Source organism: Montipora capricornis, chromosome 5 (assembly GCF_036669925.1).
Source record: "Montipora capricornis isolate CH-2021 chromosome 5, ASM3666992v2, whole genome shotgun sequence".
NCBI lineage: Eukaryota > Metazoa > Cnidaria > Anthozoa > Scleractinia > Acroporidae > Montipora > Montipora capricornis.
The window spans coordinates 6,924,864-6,948,008 of NC_090887.1; the positions used below are offsets into that span (position 1 = coordinate 6,924,864).

Genomic DNA, 23,145 nt, shown 5'->3' on the forward strand with positions numbered 1-23,145 from the left:
CTAATTATCGCAGTGTACATAATTATATACATCAAGGCAGATAAAAAGAACTCACCGTATTTCCTTGCGCAAGCACCCACCTCTAGTAAGCGCCCTACCTCAGTGGCGCCCCTTCATGGCCAAGTGACCAAGAAGTATACACAATTTTGAAAAGGAAAACATTATTTGGCAAGGTTCTACTGTCTTATGCAGTGTCGACTTTTTCTGTGTTTTAATTCTACGCAAAATTTTAATGGCTGAGCAAACAATTTTTTTTTCTAGTCTACCATCCTGATGACCTTGCACTGAATCAAACATTCATAGAAGCAGCTTACAGCTAACATCACAAACAATGGACTTAAGCAAGTTCATGTTTATTTAAATGCTGTGACATCATTCCAATCTATGAAATTAATCAGTTGAGGCATTCACTGCATTAATTTTCCCAATCCACCAAACCAGAGGACATAGAGGCGGGCGCTTACTGAAGGATTTACGGCGATGTTGAAGAAGAATCCAACTGTCACTTGATCCACACAGATGAAATCTGAAAACGTCTCTTGTTCAGACCACAGTACACAAAAAGTCATCTCACAATTGTACGGCACAAAGAACAATTCTTTCAAATCTTAATTCTGGTGTTATGGCATCTGTAAGAAGGACGCCTTTAGTTTACAGTGCTCCTTCATCAATAAAAGATTTAAGCACTTTAAAATCAGAGTCAGTCAGAATATAAAGAGTTTTCAATAAGCACCAACAGCTGGGTACTTCACTAAGAGAAGTCGGCTACTTTTTCCCTACAAGTAAATTGAAAAAAATTGTTGATATATTTAAAGCTGCACTAGGACTAAAAAATCAATTCTTCTTTTTCTTTGGATTTCAAAACTACAGTACATTTTAAATGTAAAATGAAAGCCTTCCCTTTGAATCAATTTTTAATGCCATAAATCTTATATGCAAATAGTTTCTCAATAATTGCTTATCAATGATTATTTTTTGAGTATTTTTTAAGTATTATTAACTTGCCTAATTAATGAACTTCTGTGTAATCTGTATCAATACTTAGCTACAGATTAAGTGTAGTTGTGTTTAAGCTTATTGTCCTTTAGTCAAGTATGTTCTTTCTTTCTCTCCTTACGCCACCACAATTAGCTTTCTAGATACAGTGTATTAATTTTGCAGGATAACCACTTTTAATTCTTTAGTGATATGAAAAGATCTTAATTCATCTGCTACAAAAATTAGATGCAAAAAGCTTTAAAAATACTTTCAAAATTATTTTACATTTTTTAGTTTGATGACAGCTCTGTTGCAGTTAAATGTTTAGTGTTGCATTGTGATGACGCTTAAACTGAGGTCTTCATTCTAAAGGACCACCCTGTTAATTAATTCACAAAATTAGATTTATCAGTCAAAAATTAACAACAAAAAAAGACTTCCTTTACAAAAAACACAACTTTTAAAACGGCTTATAAACCCAAGGCAACCTACAGTGTAGGTCAGCTTTAGCAAGCATTCAAATATATGTTAACTGCTTAGTCCCAAGACACTAAGTTCGACATTTCTAAAACAAAGGCCACATTCCACAGGTACATGTTCAGGGAAATTTTGCGACAAGATACAAAAATGTGGTCGCAATTTTGCAAATTTTAGTCACCAAGTTGTTGCGCTGTATTTTGTTGCCAAAGTTTTAAACAAAATATGAGCCTTCAATACTTGTGTGTAAAGAAACTGACAAATGATCAAGGGAATGGTGTTGTGCATGTAACATTGCTGCTAAATTATGCTTGAATTGTGCTCCATATCTTCAGATTGAAAGAAGCTTCACGGCAAGAAACAAAATAAATTTATCTTTTCTTTATTTATTTTAGTAAAAGTAGCAGCAAAGTGGCAACCGCTAAACCTTTTACATGTATTTTGAAAGAGCAAAGCGGTAATAACCTTTAGTTATTGAATGCTTTAACATACAGTGTATAATATGCGGGGATATTTTGCGAGTTGTGTAGTATTATTAATTTTTTTTCCGAGTCCTGAAGAGGCGAGGAAAAATACGAGCAATGCCAATTGTGTAAGGATAATTGTTCTCAGATTCATCAAATCCTTTTGATAACTCTCATTTTTTTGGTGCGTCTTATAACCGAGTATTTTCATGTAATTTTCAGTTTGAGAACTTAGCTTGATTAAATTGCTAAGTTTGGGGTGCGCCTTATAACCGAATAACTAAGGTAACCTTGTTGTTAGAAATACGGTAGGTAAGAAAAACTTAAATAAAGGGACACTGTGTTGGATATCAAAATTGGGCTTGCGGTTTGCATTAATGGACATAAGTGGAAACTTTTGGCTTAGTTGTTCATCACTGGAGGAAGGACTTCTAGTTTTGACCTGTGGGATGTGACCTGTGTTTTTAGACCTGCCTCACTGGGTGAGGTTTTTTAATACTTGGTTTTTGTTGAGAGTGGCAATCTCCATCTGTTATTAAAACAACTATTTTTGTCATTCAAATCTCCCAACTAAGACAAGTTTGTAATAATGCAAACTGCTTTGAGTTTGCTTGCTGACACTTCAGATCAAAAATGATTTGCACATGTAGTGGCCTACTTGTCTATGAGCGATCACTACGACTGGCTATGATCTCCTTGTACAAATACTAACTTTTAAGATCCAAAGATGGATAACACTTAAAGTTCTTTGTTCAGGAGTGCAGCAAGGTCAAATAATAGAATGAATGACGATTAAGATTCTCTTTTAACCCTTTACTACCTGAGACCGAGACATGCGATTTTTATTCTGGCTGACACCAGACAACTTTACTCACTGATTGGGGGCACTTTTGATGTTAATGGGTTAATTCTTGGTTTTCACTCATGTGATGAGCAGTCAGTATTTCAGTCAGTTTTAAATGATAAAAAAAGAAATTGTTGGCATAAGAATAGGATTCAAAACATGGAGGAATAATTTGGGACTCAATATGGCTACATTTTTTTAGGTACATGTCTGTTGCGGTTCACATTTTTATTTTTCATTGGTTCAAATTTTTTCAAACCAGTTAAATTTTGATTTTTCTAAAAATGTTATACTCACTACCATAGAATGAAATAAAAAACATCAGAATTAAACTTGTTCAAAAAATTTTGAACCAGGAAAATGTTAATTTGAACAGGTACACCACATCATGCGAAAAGCAAGTATTCAATATACTGACAAATACTTTAAGTATCTTGGTGCTACCACAAGCTCACCAAGGTTTCGATTCTCAAGTCAACCAAATTTTGATTGACTCTTATTCCACTGGTATCCTGTACCAGTTATCCACAGGCTTAAAAATAATGCCCTCTTCACTTTTAACAACCAGTTACAATAAACAATGTGCCCAGGTTACTTGATAGTATTGCCACTTTTCATGAAGTACTGTATTTCACTCATTACTGTGCCTACATGTAGCTCAATAACAAGAACTCCAAGTTCAAATTAGCTCAGTAATTACATGTATTATGGTTGAATGAAGCAGGCAATCATTACTGCGAACCAGTTCAAATGGAGTACCAACAGTGATTGTTCTTAACACACCACTGTATGTAAGAAGTTTGCACTAAGTTTTTGCTTACATGTACCTACAAAACTACAGTATGGAACGCATTCCTGGTACATAGCAACAATAATTATTATCATTTTATTATTGTTTTATTTTATTTTTGTTCATCTTTGAAACAGTAATTTATACTCATGCTTATTTATTCCAAATTTCACTTGAAATCATGTGATTACGTATAGTTATTGAACATGAAATGTCACAATGGCATAGTCCTCACAAGAGCCTGCACGCTGGATCAAACACAAGCAATTGCTTTCAATGGTTTTGCTGTACACTCTATAGCATACATTAAAGGTCCCATGGAGAAACCACTGCATTGGGGATGAGCGCAACATAAACAGATGATTGTGTAAAACACAATATAAAACTTACTTTTACTTGGATCTCCTCCTGCTGTTATTAGCCTCAGTACTTTACCAAGCTCATCTACTTGAGCTTCCCAAACATCAACAAAAACTTCCATGTTCTCTTGAGCTATCTTACTGACAGGATGAGAAGCTAGTGTCCTGGCAGCATGAATAACCTGTGAATTTCACTGATACATTAATGTGTATCATTTGCAATCAAAATGATGATAATGTTACCCTCAAGTTAAAAATGTAGTTGGTAAATCTTAGATGACCAAAACTAGTTAATAAATGTACTGGAACAGATTCAAATTAGTCTTCACCCGTAAAGTGTATCAGTTTCCACGATATGTCTTTTGGGAATTTCACTCTAATACTATACAAAACTTGTGGGGCCATTTTCTGTTGTTTTGTACATCAACATGGCCATCTGGTATGGAAATGGTACACATGACCCATGGCTTTGCTGTGGGTGGTAAAATTAATTTTGGATTTTGTACGAGACATGGCCTTCCATAATAATTATTATCAAAGCCATATGACGGTATGGTACTGACAGTTGTGCATGCATTACTGATGGTACCATACCCTCATATTGGTCTCACATGAACTCTCCCTTTTTTCTATGCGGCAAGCAGTCTCCGCTCCTAGTTTTCCTAAAGCGCAACATTGTGCGAAATAATTATGTGGAGTCAAGACACAGCTATTACAGTCACTCTTATGATTATTTCAAGAAATAATGGGTACAAAAAAAAGACAACAGAAACAATGAAGCCTAAACCTAAATACACTGAAGCTGCATCATTATCGGGCCAATGAAATTACAGGTCATAAAGAGTTGAGTGGTATCTGAATGTGTTTAACAAATCGAATGTGGTTCAGTGCTGTCTGTACTCTTAGTTATCAACAACAATATTCGTCATCACAGTGGTCAAAATTTGTTGTGGACTCACTCGGCACACAACATTTTGACCACTGTGATGACAAATATCATTGTCAACAAGAATATAGACATCACTGAACCACATTCAATTGGATAAATTTTACCACAATATTCAATGTCAAAGAAATGTTTATTTCAGAGTGTGACCAAGAACATGACATAAAGAAGAAGCAAGCATTGTCCATAACTTTCTCGACATCTGATAGGTTTATTTCCCAAAATGAGCGTTTCTGATTGGCTATTATCATCAATACGTGCGGCCAAATGACAAACTGCCCTCTGTACAACACGCCTTTTTGCGGGCCAAACGGGAAATGTGTGGGCTGAAAATACATTTGCCACCCTGATACTGATTGGCTGCAGAGATGTCAAACAACTTCGCTCGGCCAATGGGACTGTCCTATTAATTTTGTCCTATTTGGTCTACAACCCGCACTTCAAATATATGCATTCCTTTCATTCTCACAACCTTTGTTTGTATACACTTAGGGAGTCACATTTCCATGGCATAGTTTCATGCTACATCTCTATTAAACAATTTCTTCTTATTAAATGAATTGGTACAATTTGGCCTTGTGTATTGATAATAATGATAATCAAATGACTTTTGTCAGGCATATGCATGTAGTTTATTTGTGTCCCTCGTACTCCGGCCACAAATAAACTAAATGCCCTCCAAAAGTCATTTGATTGTCCTATTACAACAAGAAAAAGTTTACACGAGGAGCATTGTCTCGCCTCTTATTGACAACGGCAAATTAGCAAATCAGGTTTCGATGTTACTGTACAAGTACAATGTAATTGTCGTAAAAAGAGCTCACCAAACAATCAGTATTCAGAAATCACGATTTAAAAAAAAGAGCAATGGAACCAGGCTTAAAGTGCTTCAAAAATCATCCTTCTTGTTGATGAAAGGATAAAGCAACTCAAAAAAAAAAAAAATAGTATATTACAATTAAGGACGGTGCCTACTAATTTAAAGGTATTTTTGCCCCGCTTTATGATTATGTGGGAAATGTAGATCTTAACAAGTGTTACTGAAATCAAAAAAGAAAATTGGAGGTAACTACACATTTTTCAAAGATAATTCATGAACAATATTAATTTTGTAAAAAGCTTTAAAATACAAAGCCATGTATGGAGTTCTTTGTCAAGCTTAATTATCTCTGAAAAATGCATGGTTACCCCCAATTAATTTCTTTTTGGATACCAATAGTACTTACTAAGATCTACTTTCTCTGCATAATTTTAAACTGTGCTAAAATATCCCTGTATTAGTATGCATCAACAATAGGATATCCGATTATCTGGAGATGCGCAGGACATATGGGCAATAACAATAGTAGGCACCGTCCTTCATGGGATTTTCATGTCCTACATGTAATACTGACCTGTGGACAAAGTGTATCTATATTTTCTTCAACTTTCTTTGCCGTGATAGCAATGGGTCTATTAGATGCCATATTTCTTGTTACTCTTGATACCTGTGCATTAACAACAAAAATTGATTCAGTTAAAACCAGTATTGGTTCTTAAATTCAGTGGATGGGCCTAATTATTAGTTCTATAACTATAATTGTTTAAATTTCTGAATAATCCAGTATAATTTCCGCATAATCACTGCAAGTTTACGCATAATATGACAAAAAACTTCTGCACAATCTCTAATTTTTGTCCACATCCTATCAGAAGCCCAGCTGTCAGTTGACAACAACACATTTTTACTTTTGATTCAGTAATTCTTACCTCCTGGAGTCGCTTGGCATCTTGAGAGAAGACAATTGCTAAACTCTCCATCTGGCCCATGCTTCCAGATGCTGCTGCACTTCTCAACGCAGGGAGAGATTTTTTGTGCCCTAAATGTGAAAACGCTTCAAAAACTTGATCTGTTGCTACTTGGTGAACCTATAAGGAGGAAACCACAAAAGTAGTGATTAAAAATGGGATATACATGTACATCATGCATAATGATGATGATAATCATAATTATCATCATCATTTATTTCTTTATTTATCTAATTGCTTTCACCATAATTACAAGACTAAGATAAAAATTCATTTAAACAAGTTACAAGTACATGTACTAGAGACGCTGGTCAGGGACACACAACAGAGCGAGACTCCAAAATAATAATCCTCATCATCATCATCCTCATCATCACCTTATTATGATTTGCAGCAAGTCACCACAAGCATTCTCCAACTGCAGCAATCTTTACCAAGAGAAACACCCACCAATAATAATATTATTTAAATCTCTTTCCACTGTAGCATGAGTGTTGATTTGGTCGCGGATCGAACCTACTGTACAAACTCCAGCATCAAAGTCCAGTCCTTATCCAACCAAGCTGACCAGTGAATGGTTGCCTCAGTTGTACTGAGATTATTATTACAATCATGTTATGAAAAGGTTTATTTCTGAACTAGATTACAATAACAGCTGAGTCTTAAAGTGGATGTTGGGTGCATGAGAAATATCCAGGAGCTTCTACAATTGGCAGCCACCTCCTGGATGGAGAGAGTTCCCCTGGCAACCCAGCCATGAGCCCCTCACACCCAAAGCACAAGATGCCAACACTGGAAATAGATTCCTCAACCGGCTCAAAAATGCACTTCAAACTCTACAAAACGAACCCCAAAACAGATCCAGGTGGATGTTACATAATGCCACCTCTGACCAAAGAAAACTGCTCTTCATTTGCACACCCCATTAAATTGCATTTAACTGCAATTTAAATTGCAAACAAAAAAAAGAACGTTAATTTTCTTACAATAATACTGTACCTCGTGTCTTAGGTCTCTTGAAGTTTTGTAAATTCTTTGTAAAGCCATGTCTAATGTGTCAATACTTGATGTGTCTTCATTCTGTAATGAAAACCAACTTGTGAGTACCTGCAAAAACTCTTCCATGAGACTGAACATTACCTGCACTTTATTATATCTCTCAGATAGTACGCGCGCTGTAATTGGCTAAATTAGCGGGCCGTATTCTACAGTACGGCCCGCTGTACAGCCCACTAAATTTAAAATTTCGACAAAACATCATCTAGCGAGTTTTTCATGTCATTTCTGTTGCATAAACTTGTACTGAAAACTGTTTGAATCTTGCAAGCAACTATTTGAAACTTAACAGCCAAGAAGATTTAGTTTTTGGGATTTTGGCACGGCATTCTTTGTGGCAGTTGAACCTTCCGCTTCACTTTGACTAGTTTCCTTGCCCGCGCGCCGGTTAACCTCAGAGATAAAATAAATATCTTACTAACCTCGTTTTCTTGGTCCGTACCATAAGTTACGGATCCTTGTTTTTTTCCCGTTGATTTATGGTCTTGGTCCGTAACTTACAGTACAGACCTCGAACTTGGTTAGTAAGAGGTATTTACACAACTTCCTGCCCAGAGTCCTCAGGCTCTTTAGCCATCGAGTTGTTGCCAGGAGAGAGACTCTGGGATAATGGACGCCATTTTCCCAAGAAATCTGGGACGGTTTTTGAGCCAGAGCTTTTGAAGTTGTAATGTAACAGCCAATCAAAAATATTATTTCGAATTTTTCCGATTATCCAAGAGTCTCTCCAGGCAATAACCCCGCTGACCAAAATATTATTAATAGCCTTAGGACTCTCGGCACAAGATTGTATTTTACATTGACACAATCTGGTGGTAGATAAATCAGCTAAACACCAGGAACTTGTGTCAGCTAACTGTTTTGATGATTGCCAGCTTTCTTTATTACCCAACAGTTACATGTGCATACATACTTAATTGACCGCTCCCCATAGGAGCTTTTCAGGGCCAATGAAACACAACCAAATGACACAACAGAACAACAACAACAACTGGTAAGAATCCCCACTGGCCAAAGACAAACCAGTTGGCTATTTACAAGTGCAGCTGGGAAGTTGAACCAGGGGCTACCAGGATCAAATTCAACGAGTTGTCAGTGCGGGTCTTGAACCTGGGATCTCCGGATATCAAGGCAAGTGCCCTAACCACTGGGCCACAATGCCTCCGTCCCATACTCTTGAGATCAGCCGAGATCATAGTTCCATAGTCCTATTTGGTCTTGGGTATTTCTATCATACATGTAGTGTGACAGAAGATGTGCAAAATTCCCCACATGGAATTATGTGCACGGTGACACGGCCAACAGTTATTCAATCATAGCACTGGCTTTTACAAATGAAAGTACTGACGTGCAATAAGTTCACCAAAAATAAGACTTAAAAATAGTTAAAAGAAGCACTATGGACAGAGGAGGAAGCAGGTTCCAGATCCACTTGGGGACAAGGCAATAAAAAAGGTACTCTAAAGGAGTATTTGTGCATTTGGATGTTCCTTCGACGGTATTACCCAAATTGTCCAGTGGCAAGTTCACTCTTAACCAGAATTTTACCTTCAACGTCCAAAAGGCCATGGTTGATCTCAAGAGAAGAAGTTACTTCAGTACAAAGTACTAGTATGATACTACACTGCTCCATCCTCCTCAGCTGAAAGCAAACTTCTAAACTTGAATAATTTAATAGTAATAAATTATCATACCCTTCTCAAATTTACCTTATTGTCTTTGGACTTTTCCAGTATGTCTTTCATAATATCCTGAGCATTTTCACAAAGAGCTAATATTGTTTCTCGTTTTTCTTTTCTTGTGTGAGGAGAATTGATCACTGACTGTACATCATCTAAGATCCTTGTAAATGCCTTTTGAAATTTAATCTTGCACTCACTGTCATCTGGAGAACTTTGCTTAAAAGCTTCAAGAACACTCTGTATTGTAAAAGAATGATACATGTATGCAGGGTCATTTTTTAATGACTGTACGAAAATAAATAAAGTGAAAAAATGTTTTACTTCACTAGTCTTTATAAAAGTCTCAAGGTTACAAAGATCAGTGTAATTAATGACCTTATGGCAAATCAAGTCATAATTTATAATAATTATTATTATCTTGGTTTAAATACATGTAAGATACAGAGCCCAGCTAGTGTGAAGCCTGACTACAAATGTAACAAAGCCAATCTTAGATTACATGTATGGGAGCCTGAAGTACATACAGTCTATTTTCTGATCCAAAAAAGTTTGAACAGTACTTTTTAGCTTTCAAAATAATAATTGATCATGCTTCTGCTTTCTTTCAGCATGAAGGTACATGTACAAGGTTACGGCTTTTTTGGCAGACTAAATTCAAGCCTTGGTTAGCAAGTCATAATTTTATTTAATCACAGATTAGTGTAAACTGGCGACAACTGGGCCCAGGAAAACTGCAGAGATAACCTCAAAGGATATCGAAAAGAAAAAACAAACTCGACCCAAATAAGATGTCACATTCATGAATGAATCTCTGGCCAAATTGGTGCTCTGACATTTTTACATGTTTACAGTAAAACTACATGTACATGTATGCGGTGAAGCTGAACTTACATGTCGCAAGTGCTCTCTATATAAAGAAAGAAAATTTGGGGAAACCATGCATTTTTCAGAAAATAAAGTCATGTGATTTAACCCATTGACTCCTGGGGGTTCCCCATGGATGAGTAAAATCGTCTGGCATTAAACAGAGTAAAATAATAAGTCCGGCCAGTTCAGACCAGTTTGGGTGTCAAAGGGTTTTAAAGCATTTATTTATATCTTTAAAAAATGAGAGGTTACCCCCAATAATTATTTTCCTTTTGGTTTTCAGTAACAATTGACTGTTAAGATCTGGTTTTCCCGCATATTCATACAATGTACATAGCACAAAAGCACCCTTGAATAGTAGGCACCGTCCTTAATTTTGACAAACAACCACCCAACCACCCATAAGGAAGATACAATGTACCGGTAGTTCATTATCCATTTAAAGACACTGGTTATGGTATTCAAATGTGCCAACCACTGGAAGGTAAGAAACCCTTTTCGGCAGCCAGTAAGCCTCTGGTTGACACATGAATGGCCCTTTTTATACTAGAAAACAGCTAAGCCATGTACAGTAGACAACCTTAACACCTTTAAGGTTGTCTAATATAAATACACGATGGCCGTATGCTGGGTGGCCTTGTGGATGCTTGCAGGAGAGAGGTCTTGTTTCATGAATTCCAATTCCAGCCTCAGTTTGGTGCATTCAAGCTTAAATTGATTTCATGCAAGTGAGGCCATCACGTTTTGGCCGTCCCATATTTATACTAGACTGCTACCGTAAACTTGTAGTCTTGCAAGAGAAGGGCATGCCCTTAATTTCAGACAACTATGTGCAAATTTTTCCTGATTTTATACCACACCAACAAGCCATCTGAGGTGGCTAAGGTCTTCTAGATGGCTAATCCATCTCTAGTTTAAGAATGGCCAATAACAAAAGGTCGCATCAAATGCTTGCTAAGATAACTGGGATTAACAAGAAATGACACTTATTCTTGACATTGTTGGTAGGTGGCCAATTTGTTGTGAGTGTTGGTTCACACATCCAGAGGAAGGCTGATTTTCAAGATAGTAGGATTGATTCCCAAAAACTTTGTTTACTCCTCCAACGTGGGTGCCCTTTCTTTGCTACAGTACACTCCACGGCAGTCGACCAAAACCATTCTATAAAGTGTTCCATACCACTGAATGTCCTGTTTCTATACCATTAATTTCACATGTGTTGTAATGGCTTACTTCAAACTCCCCTAAATCCATGGCTAATCCTCCATTTTCAGATGATTCATCCTCGTGCTCATCTTTAACAACGGATGTAATTGTTGCCATGGCTTCTCTCATCTTCTTGAAAACACCTTCTCTGTTTCCCTTGGCAGACCGAGAGTCTGGATGCCGCAGGCATGTCTGTAACAACAGGACAGGTAGTCAGCCCAATGGTTTCAATTACATGTACATACGATGATACTGACAGCCGACCAAAAAGCCTCAGCTATTTCTCTCAGAAGTCGGCTACTATTTTCCCTAAACTAACAGAAGTCATTAATTAAAGACAGATTCTTCCAAACCTAAAATTCATTAATTTTTGAAAAATTAATGACAACATTTGGTTACTGTATTCAAACCAGTCTCCCACTTCAAAAAATGAACAACCTACATGTGTACTCCACCCTGGATGGGATGCCAGTTCACCACAGGGTTACTCCCAGCAGTACATCACTAGTACCCATGAAGACAGTGTGAAGCAAAGCTTCTCATCAAAGGAAACAACACAGAGGCTGAGCTGGGCCTTGAACAAGTGAGGCTGGGATTGACCCGTGGACTGACCACTACACAAAAATGCCTCCCTCAAAACTGTTTCTTTCTTACAATAAACTTGCAGATTGCTTCAAGCACTCCAAGAAACACAATTACCGTAAACACCCACAGATAGGCCGCACCGTGAATTTAGCAGCTCAAAGTTTGGAAAAACGTTTTGAAAGAAATCAAAGGAAATCAAAAGAAATCCAAAGTAGAGTCTTTAGAAGTCTTCTTCATCCACTGTTCATTGAATGTAAACATTGAAACAGAAAATAATTCAGTCTTACCCACAACTTTAGCACTAATACATGTAAATACATGTATAATGAAGATCATTGCTACCAACATATTTTTCTAGTATTAGTTGACATGAATTTCTTTATTCAACACAGGTTTTTCCATAGATTTTTCCATTACAACAAGAACGTGAGCAAAATGTTCATAGCTTAGTAACCAGGCATTAGATCGGATGCGAAGATGGAAAACTGGACACCAGAAGCAGCCTCTTTCCAATGTTGCCGCAGAAAAGTCGCACTGCTGATTTCCAGCGACAATTTTTGTGAAAAAGGTGCTGTTTATTTGCGGGTGTTTAGGGTATTCATTTATTCATCAAATCCTTTTACATGAACACATGCACCAAGCAAATAGGCCATTTCCAAGTTCATACCTGCCTCCTCTTCAAAGCCAGTCTAAGTGCGAAGTTTTTCTTATGAAAATTAGTTTTCATTCATATGTAAAGTAGAACTAATTACCATCACAAAAACTTCGCACTTAGACTCGCTTTGAACAGGAGGCAGACATGAACTCGGAAATAGCCTATTGACCTGCTCCTTACCGTGTGGCTTCATAGCTCAGTTGGCAGAGCTTTACACTGCCATTGCAGAGGTCAAGGGTTTGAATTCCCTTGAAGTCAACTGAAATTTTCAGGCATTTATAAGAGACAAAAAATTGCTGAAATTAATTGTCCAGATGCATACAACTATTTTAATCGGCCACAACCTTGTATTACAGGTAAAGACATCTCAATTGCCATGTGCTCCAGAAAACTCCACAACCCATAATGTTTTGAAACAGATCCCAGTCCTTTCTGTAAACATTCTTACCTGACGCCTAACTAAACTTAAAACAAACGTTTACAACAAGTCTACAGAATGTGATAAAGCTAAAACTTGCATAACTAGAATCTCGAAACACCTCCTCCTTTGATATCAGTACATGGTTTTAAATTGTGACACGAAACAAAAATGACGTTTCAAACATTACCTTTGATGTTGTAAGTAACATCATAGTTGATTTTTCAAGTATTGACCTGGCTGCTCCCATTTCTGCTTTCAATGTGTCATCTTTTAAATCCTGTATGTTGAAAGACATATGGAAAAACGACTTGACCTTGTGGTTGTTGAGGTAATACAAGTTACAATTTTCAGTCAGATTACATGTAGGCAGACTAGCTAAAAAAAAACAATTAAACCCACTTCTCAAAATGATTTAGAACTGATTTAGGCAAAACTATTTTGGTTCCTCGCCGTGAATTTTCTTTCAATCTAAAGATAGCGCAATTGCAGTTAAAGAAATCCAAAGAAATCCAAAGTCGGGTCTTTAGAAGTCTTCTTCATCCACTCTTCATCAAACATAAACTCACTATTAACAATGAAACAGAAAATACTTCAAAGTCTTACCCACAATTTTAGCACTTTAATTAATTAATAAATAATTATAGTGAACATCATTTCTACGAACTTTGACATACGACTGATCTTTTTCTGGTATTTGTTGACAGGAATTTCTTCATTCAACACAGTTTTTCCATAGATTTTTGCATTGCAACAAGAACATGAGCAGAACGTCCGCAGCTTAGTAACCAGGCATTAGATCGGACACGAAAATGGAAAACTGGACACCGGAAGCAGCCTGATGTCTTAAGAGTTTTAAGGGGTATTACATAAAGAAATAAGCTGCACAAAACATCCTCCAGTGTTGGAGTTACAGGCCGTTACTGACGCTCCAAACAGGTTTGCGTGCTGTGTGACATTTTCCTGTTAAAAAAGCATGACCATAAACCGCTCAAAGGATCTGTCAATGAAGTTGGTTTAACGCTTTTAGTCACGACAACTGAAAGCGCTGTAATATTAGAGCTTACTCTTACATCAACAAGGACTCTTTTAAGAGCCACCAAACTTACAAAAGCAATGACCAGTATTCTCTTGTAGGTTTGTGTAATATTAATAATATTATTTCATTAAAAATAGTTTTCCATAAAAGTGTCAAATCACGGAAACTGGCGTCAAAATCCATAACACCTTTTTTCAAATGTTTCCGCAGATAAGCTGCACCCCCGCTTTCTAGCGACAATTTTTGGAAAAAAGGTGCAACTTATCTGCCGGTGTTTATGGTACAGTGTACATGTTTTTGGTTTTTTTTTTTCAAGCAATTACCAAAAAAAATCTTTTGAATTGGTTAAATACACAACTTAACAGTGAACTTTTAAAGGCATTAATTATTGTCCCCAATGTTTAAGACAGATTCCAAAAACCCTCACTTCTATCCAAGGACTGAGTCAAGCTTATTATGACATCTATAACGGGATCGTATCGATTTAGCGGAACACTCTTGTGAGTAAGACATATTTTAAAAGTATTTTTTTGTTAAAAAAACATTTTCCGTCAAGAATGAAAAGTCACTAACAAAGCCTTTGTAGGAGGCTGGTAAAAGTCACCCGGCCCGGCCCTCCAAGAATAAAAAAGGATCTCGGAATTATATGTAAAGGAAGGGAGTAAAATTCAAAGTCATTTTTATAAATCATGGATTTAACCAATTCATTTTTTTTTATATTGCTTTGAAATATAATTATAGATCACTTTCATAAATGGCAACCTCCTTTACATTCTTTTGTGTTTATGTTAATTAAATAGACATACTGCCCTCATTTTGAATCAAATATTCTTTTGAAAATTGCTAGTCATAGCGAGACTAGAAATGCATGTTAGCATTAAAATAAAAGAATTTGGCCTCCACAATGGAAGAGGACGGTCTATATCATAGTCTTAAAAAAGTACTGTAAATTTTGGGTTCAGTTGCATTTTAATAAGTCACTACACAGAGGTTAGGGGACAGTTCCAGTCTACTAGACAACACCAAATGAACCAACAAATACCTCTGTCATTCCATGAACTTACATTCTGTCTATCTCCCGACAAATGAGCCAACTCCACCATGTCAGATCCAAACTGACTGAAAGCCTGCACAAAATCTGTGAAGGTGTTGACGCCTTCCAATTCCTTCAATCTGTCATCCACCTACATGATAAATGAGCAATACAGGAAGTACATTGCACAGTGAAAATATTTTGAAGGTGAGAGTTATTACAGACGGACAGATCAGAGCTCAAAATCAAAAAAAAATTCTAAGTTGTCCCTGTTTCAAAAGATGGGCAACAACACCCATTAACCCAGGGGTTCCCCACTGACCACTAAAATTGTCTGGCGTTAAAAAGAGTAAAATACTAAGTACATGTATGGCCTGTTCAGGCCGGCCTGGGAGTCAACGAGTTAAACTTGGTTGCCCTGATACCCCTGCCCATAGGAGAGTGTCTAACCGGCGTGGGTGGGTGGGTTGTGGTTCTTGGGTCATTGGTCGTGGATCGTGGGTTGTGGGTCCCTAACCCTAACCCTTTTTTTTATCAACGACTGGAAATTCTAAAACAAACAAGACCTAAGACCTAAGACAAATTTGGACCAAGCGCACTGAGGGAGCTAATACATATCATTTTTTATCTTCAAACAAACATGACCCACGACCCACCTACCCATGACCCAACCACCCACGCGATTTAGCCTTACCCTGCCCATAGACCCTTTGCATAAATGGCAATGTACATCCTAAGCCTCAGATTCATGTGAAAAATCCTTTGTTTAAAAACATAAGTAGGAGGCGCCATACATGTATATGCAAAGGGTCTATTAGCAAATTGATCCCACTTTTTTTGTGTCTCTGCTCTTAATGATGATAAAAGTACACAAACATTGTCAAAGTTGTTGTGGATCCATCTTCAGCCGGCTACTTTCATCTCATTTTATCACCAGTCAAGGTGAAATCATTACTGTATCTTACACTTGTTAAATTATCATCAAAGAAACTTTCAAAACATTCTTCTTCCTGTTTTGAGTAGAATTCATGGCATACTTTATGAACATTGAACAGGAGAAATCATGACAAAACTGCTCACAGTCATTCATTCATGTCTATGGTGTAAAACGCCTGGAACATTTACTTGAATAGTTCCAAGTCTTGTGTTAAATCTGATAAAATAACAAGGTGTCCGAGAAAGAACATTTTTCCATTCTCAGTTAAGTTTGCCTTGGAAGCTGACTTTCATGGCTGCCTACTATTAATTTTAAGCCTTCTACTGACACATAAAAGGTGGTGTCATTTTGTTTCTTTACAATATCAAAATGCAAAAGAGTCTATTTCCTAGGTTAAATGAATAAAAATAACATGCAAAAGCTACATATAAAGTGTACTGTATGCAGTTTTGTTCAAACTGATGCAATTTATTGTCACTAACTTTTCTCGTGTGCTCAGTGGCTACTCATATCAAAAAAAATGTAAATGATGAAATTTTGTTCGCTGAAAATTGGTCTAATCACGCAACCAAACTGCATAAAATAAAACTTCACTTCAAGAATCGCAGTATTATCAAAAACCCTTAATTGTGGCAATCAAAAATGCTCATGGCCACCTGAGTTAAAGTCTGCAAAACTACAATCAAACAGATTTGATAGTTTCACCTCGAACCGAGCAATTTCTCATGCATTGATTGGCTAACTTTTATCATCAATAATATTATTGTAATTTATTGGCAGATAATCCATGCTTACTTCCCATATAGTCTCCGAAAGGGCAAAGCGCTTTGACACGCAACAATTTTTTGTAGCTGATCTATGAGAGCACAAAAACCGCGAGGCAAATATTTTGCACATGGTGGAACTGATTGATTACGAAGAGTAAACAAATTTTTGGATTTCAAAAGCCGATCTTCCGCTATGCGCAAACAACTTCTACATGTACGAGGATTTTAATTTTTAAAATACAATTTTATTGCACCACTTTAGGAGGTCACAGTGTGCCATCCAAATTGCTCAACATTGATACACATATTGATGTGATGTGAAGAAGAAGAAATTTTCTTCATAGTAAGAAATCTGCGTGGGATTACAAATCGATCATCCGGTAATTAATGCCTTTCATTCGTACCGCCCATGCGTTCCAAGGATTCATCACCAAATAGTTCTACTTAAAAAAGATACTTTCATCGCAAGGATTTCAGCGAACCACAACGGCGAAACGGTATTTATTTGCCACTGAAAGCGAAACGATCTATTTGCTACAGTCTAGTGACCAAGATAGGTAAAAGTTACTGATAAATTTTTACAATAGCACAAACTGTTTGGACCCGAGAATAAATTATTAAACATGAGGTATATTTCTTTGTACACATTGTATCGCGGTTACTGAATATATTGAAAATAACAATTTCACAGCGGTTTCAGAACCCAAACTTCTAACTAGATTATTAAACTAAGGAATAAAAAGCATATCCTAAATTACGTCTTTTATTTAAACATTTGTTGAAGTCAAAATGAGAAACAGAATAAACAACTGGATGAAGAGTGTTCTTCAACGAGTTTAATAGTTTAGCTTGATTAGCGACGTTGTGAGAGTTAGACTACAAAAGAGAGCTCCCGTAAATTTGAATATTCACTGAGACTACAACAATCTCTTACCTTTTTGACAGCTTTCAAAAGTCTCTTCACAACAACAGAGTCCGCTATTATCAAAACCCGCGTAACAGCTGACAGAAGCGATCGCGCAGCGCGAACTACGCCGTCCTTATCGGCTCCTTTTACAGTTTCTTCTACATCAACATCGCCGGCAGAACTTGTGAGATTAAAAATTGCTTGACCAGATTTTTTGGCTTCTTCGCATGCTTCAAGCATTTCAGAAGCCACATCTTCGTTTTCTACTGCAATCTGCTCGCCAACGCTGACAAATCGATCGACAGCGAAAGCTACAACTTTGCCAATATCATGGATCGCTTTGCGTGCTCTTTCAGATCTTCGACCCTGTTCTTTGTGGTTTACGAGTGTCGTTACCTATCGGCAAGAAACAAATTAAAATCAGACCACAGGGAAATAAATGAAATATTAGTTACACCAAGGGTAAAGCAACGATTTTACTTGTAGCTTTAAAACCTGGTAAATTAGTCTATGATCACCGTTGCAGGACAACGGGAAACCCTACTTACTTGAGTAACTAATGGCACAAGTGTTTGTTCAACTGACTTGCTTCGAATTTCCAAGTTTTTAGAGTCCCACTTGGCCATTTTAAGCAATGGATATCTGCCGCTGAAAGCCTAGAAAGGCTCTTACAAATTCGGAGCTACCTCAATTCGCCGCCATTCCGACTTCCGACGTACAGACTAAACTGTAGTAGCATGTGTCAATCAATCACGCAAGATTACGCGCCAATTTCCTCTGGGAACAAGCGGTCAGTGTAAAATGAAGACTGCAGACTGCAGACTGCAGACCGGGGGTAAAATGCAGACTGAGGTTATAACGTAACTGTTGAAAAAGCCCAAACCCATTAGAAATGCTAACAATTAAGCCTAAATATTGTTTTAGGCCTAATTAGGCCTAAGGTTAGCATTTCTAAGGGGTTTGGGCTTTTTCAACAGTTACGTTATAACAACAGTCTGCATTTTACCCCTGGTCTGCAGTCTGCATTTTACACTGACCGCTAGGAAAGTACTGTATCCGACACTGTATCCTGCTACTACCGCGCACCGGTGGCTCAGTTGGTTGAGCACCGGGCCCGCTGTCACGAGGTCGTGAATTCAACTCCGGCCGGACCAACACTCAGGGTCTTTAAATAACTGAGGAGAAAGTGCTGCCTTTGTAATTACATCTGCAAATGGTTAGACTCTCTAGTCTTCTCGGATAAGGACGATGAGCCGGAGGTCCCGTCTCCCAACAGTTTGTTCATTAACTCTGTGGGACGTTAAAGATCCCATACACTATTCGAAAAGAGTAGGGGACAGTGTTCCCGGTGTTGTGGTCTGAACTTTTCAGCATGTGGTCGGCTTGGCAGGATTAGCTTGAAGGGCTTCTGTGTGCATGAGACCATAATTGTGTATAACAGCCAGAAGTCAGGCTACTTGACCAAGTGCTGGAGCCTCACTCAAGCTCAAGCTCAAGCTCATCCTGCTCATAACCCGTCTGCTAACTATGATCCTGCTGTATTTAAGTATCCTCAGGACCAGTACAAAATGAAACACTAGCTTCGAACAACAACACGGGGAATAAAGTTGCGCAATTAATTTCACGTATTGACTATTTTACAGCGCCAAGTTACTCAGTTCCTTTGGCTCCCTGTGGGTTTTTTTACGACAAAGGGTGCTGACTATTCCTTTCAATATTGATACTTGTGCAGTTTCCTCTGTTTGCATAAATAAAATGAAAGATGTTGTAAGTGACTTAATAAACCTTAACAGGTCTTCAGCAATTGATAAATCAACGGACGAAAAGGATTGCGTAACACATCACGCAACGCAGATGTGAGCGTTGCGTGACTCCCAAAAGTCCTTTTCCCGCCTTCAACGCCGGTGATGCGAATTTTTTTCAAATTTTGTTGCGTCGCCTGCGCACGAGGGTGGCTACACTTGTGACAAATGTTGGCAACAAATTCAAGGCCGCGCGAATCGCACACTTTAAAAGACCTGGGCACTATAAATAAACAGACGGGGCCTACTAATTCAAAAATATTTTTGCCCCGGTTCATGAATATGCTGGAAGTGTAGATCTTAAAAAGTGTTATTAAAATCCAAAACGAAAATTGGGGGTAAACACGCATTTTTCAAAGATAATTCATGAATAATATTTGTTAAAAGCTTCAAAATACAAAGCAATGTATGTCGTTCTTTCTCAAATTGAAGCTTAATTATATCTCCAAAATGCATGGTTACCGCCAGTTTTCTTTTTGGATACCAAGAGTACTTACTAAGATCTACTTTCTCCAGATAGTTTTAAACTGCGCCAAAATATCTTTGTATTAGTAAGCATCACCGATAGGAAACCCGAGTATCTCGAGATGCGCAGAATGTGTGCGCAATAACAATAGTAGGCACCGTCGTTAATTTCATAAGCTAAATATTCTTTAGTCGCGTCGCAAAAGCGGGCATAAAGTTGCAGGGTGGCTACGCGGGCAACTATCTCTGCGATTTTGTCGCGAAAGTTGCAACTCTGGCAACTTTTTTCTTACGATTTTTTCACCTGTCGCGTCGCTAGTTCAAAGGTTGCTACACGTGTGATTTTCATCGCGCGCTGGCGACACGATAAAATTTGAAAAAATCGCATCACCAGCGCGAGCAAAAATCGTTCGTATAGCTACAGTTTTATGACAACCACGGACCTCGAGGCGCCCCAACGGAAAGTTACTGTGAAAAGTTACTGTGAAGGCGAGGTGAATGATTGTTTTAGTACAATAGACTAGTTTCCTATTCTCACAGCTGGACTGAATCTAGCATGAAATGGAGGCTAATGCGCGGCAAATTAATTTGCATTTGAAAAGATTTGCACACATTAGCCTCCATTTCATGCTAGATCCAGTCCAGCCGTGAGAATATCGCATAGGTGATTATTTAAAAATATATGCATTCTTTTCATAACAATTAATCAATTTCTTTGTCTGTCACCTCGAAAAAAAGGCTTCCGGCCTTCATGTTTTGAAAAAACCGCTCAGGTGATTATCCCGAAATAATCACCTAAGTGCAACCCATCGACTTCCAGCCTATTCCATCTGGCTGTGGTGCTGTGCTCGATCGGAGGTCATACATGGGTCGTGTTCAGGGGTCGATCGTCTAGCCGGCAGCACAGCTCCTTCGGTCCGAACTCGTCGAGCCGCGCCCTTAGCAATTCAGTTTCCGACTTCGAGTAAGGGCGTTTAGCAAGTCACGAATTATTAAATCCAACTTTTTGGGGTGCCTCCTTAATTTCCAACAGCTTCTCACGCTTATAAAGAAACAAACGTTCACTCAAAATCGTGCCTGTCTGTAGCTTTGGTTACCGTCGCACCTGAGCATTTTTCACCGTTGTAAACAACGTTTACTAAAAGAAATATCCAATAGAATAATGTGACCATGAACATTGCCATTAAATTGCATTGCATACGTTACGTTCACGTCTGCCATAATTATGCATAATTTATAAGTAGTAGGACTAAAGTAAAGTGAAGAAAGAACGCTGCTTTTTTTTAGTTGGGACTTTTAATGTTCGGGGTAGATAATTTTCAAATTCAGGGTGCAGGCCTCGAGAATGCAGAGAACAGGAGCAGTCTAGATCTGAGTGTACCGTAATGCATTGAGATATTGTGAAGAGCCAGATTATTTTGTCACGACTGAAAACAAGCATCCTTATCCCGTGAAGAACGGATTTTAATCGAGGCTTAGCAATTTCGGAGGGAATCAAAAGATTAAAAGAAAGCCGCTCTGTCATTTTTAAAACCCTGATTGACTGCTGGAGCTGAGGAATTTGTGCAATTCATGGCTGCCGGAAATGTTCCGTGAACAAGGCAGCGTTTTTTATATCTCACTTCTAAGTGCAGTATGTCTCTTTTTTAAATTGTGTAGATGAGTAACTGGCTGTATGAATACACTCACAGTTTTTTTAACTATATAAAGGGGACGCAATCTTGTCTTAACTTTGCTCGAAAGTCGTCTTTCGAAGCCCACCGGTTTTTCCAATCAACCGACTTTCGTGATGTTAAAAAGATTACCATACGCATCTTAAGTTCAGAAATCGGCTTTGAATAAACAGATTTAATAAACATAATACTCTGCTTACGCCAAAAGGTTGTTTTCAGCCCAGTAATAGAGCCTGTCTGTCTCAAATAAGACATGACTCTTAGAGGGCATATATGTAGTTTATTTGTGGACCGATCGAGTAGCATCATTTGCGACCGAGCGGAGAAAGGGTGAAAATGATGCTACGAGGGACACAAATAAAAATATATGCCGGCCAAAAGTGATTTGATTATCAATATTATCATATCAATACACAAGGCCAAATCGCACAAATTCATTTATAAGAAGAAAATGCTTGACAGAGATGTAGCATGAAACTATGATATGGAAAGTTGTTGCTAAAATACGAACAACTAAACAAGAACAAAAGTTGAGAAAAAAAAGAGTAAAAAAGTCATCCTCAAAACTCAAAAATTCGCGCCAACTCTGGCATGGAAATGATATCCTCAGGACCTCATTGGCCGAACAAAAATATTTAACATCTCTGCAGCCAATCAGATTCAAGGCCAAGTTCTTTTTTTGCGTGTTTATGGACCTCGACTTCGTCTCGGTCCATAAACACGCAAAAAAGAACGAGGCCATTATCCAGCCATCTTGACCGAACAAGCTTGGTCAAGAAAGGATGTATTACATGACTTAAAACACCAAAAAATGATCTTTGATCTTGCGGGACCAAGCGAGAAATCCCGAGCGGGCAGTATCGCTCCATCTTGCCCACTCGGGTAGCCAATCACAGCGCGTGATTTGGTTCATCTTGCCTGCTCACGGAGCTAGTCATATAATAATATTGATTAAGACAAAACATTTGTTGTATCGTTTTGTGGCACTTGACTCAAAATACCCCGGTGTGGATATAAGTTATTCATTATTCCTTCCATTTTCCCCGAGTTATTCATTATTCATTTATTCATCACTGAAATTTTGCTTGATATTCATATTGCCGTATTTGTTATTATTTAACGGAAACTGCAATATTCAAGAAATGCTTTAACCTGAATGTTCGAACGCTAAATAAAGCCGTTCTTATATTCCGCTTCCATCCCATAGTGAAAATACCTGACTATTTATTTAATTAAGTCGTTTTCCACAAAGCAAAGATAATTTTCCCCTTTTTACCCAGTTTTCGTATTAGTTAGAAGCAATCTAATTAAATCAAATCAATTTCAAGTTGCGGAAATAGTCGACTGGGCACGTGACAGAAAAAAGTAGAGAATTGAAAGAGATTTAGCACTTCCCGATTTCAGGCG

General features: G+C 37.8%; 1 protein-coding gene across 3 annotated transcripts in view; it reads right to left on the minus strand.

The window, feature by feature from the left end:
* The window catches only part of LOC138049292 (alpha-catulin-like), a 48,733-nt gene that overhangs the window by 19,650 nt on the left and 5,938 nt on the right, over positions 1-23,145 (minus strand). For 2 of the 3 annotated variants that reach the window (XR_011132323.1, XM_068895500.1), the window contains exons 1-10: positions 18,347-18,534; positions 17,826-18,194; positions 15,219-15,338; positions 13,306-13,395; positions 11,485-11,649; positions 9,412-9,621; positions 7,646-7,726; positions 6,608-6,766; positions 6,253-6,345; positions 3,944-4,094 (exon numbers count right to left, since the gene is read on the minus strand). Coding sequence is in view for 2 of the 3 variants with exons in the window: in XM_068895500.1 (XP_068751601.1) it covers positions 3,944-4,094; positions 6,253-6,345; positions 6,608-6,766; positions 7,646-7,726; positions 9,412-9,621; positions 11,485-11,649; positions 13,306-13,395; positions 15,219-15,338; positions 17,826-18,194; positions 18,347-18,424 (1,516 nt within the window). In the remaining variant the exon portion in view is untranslated. Of the gene's footprint in view, positions 1-3,943; positions 4,095-6,252; positions 6,346-6,607; positions 6,767-7,645; positions 7,727-9,411; positions 9,622-11,484; positions 11,650-13,305; positions 13,396-15,218; positions 15,339-17,825; positions 18,195-18,346; positions 18,535-23,145 lie in introns of those variants that run through there. The other variant, XM_068895501.1, reaches the window with a different exon arrangement.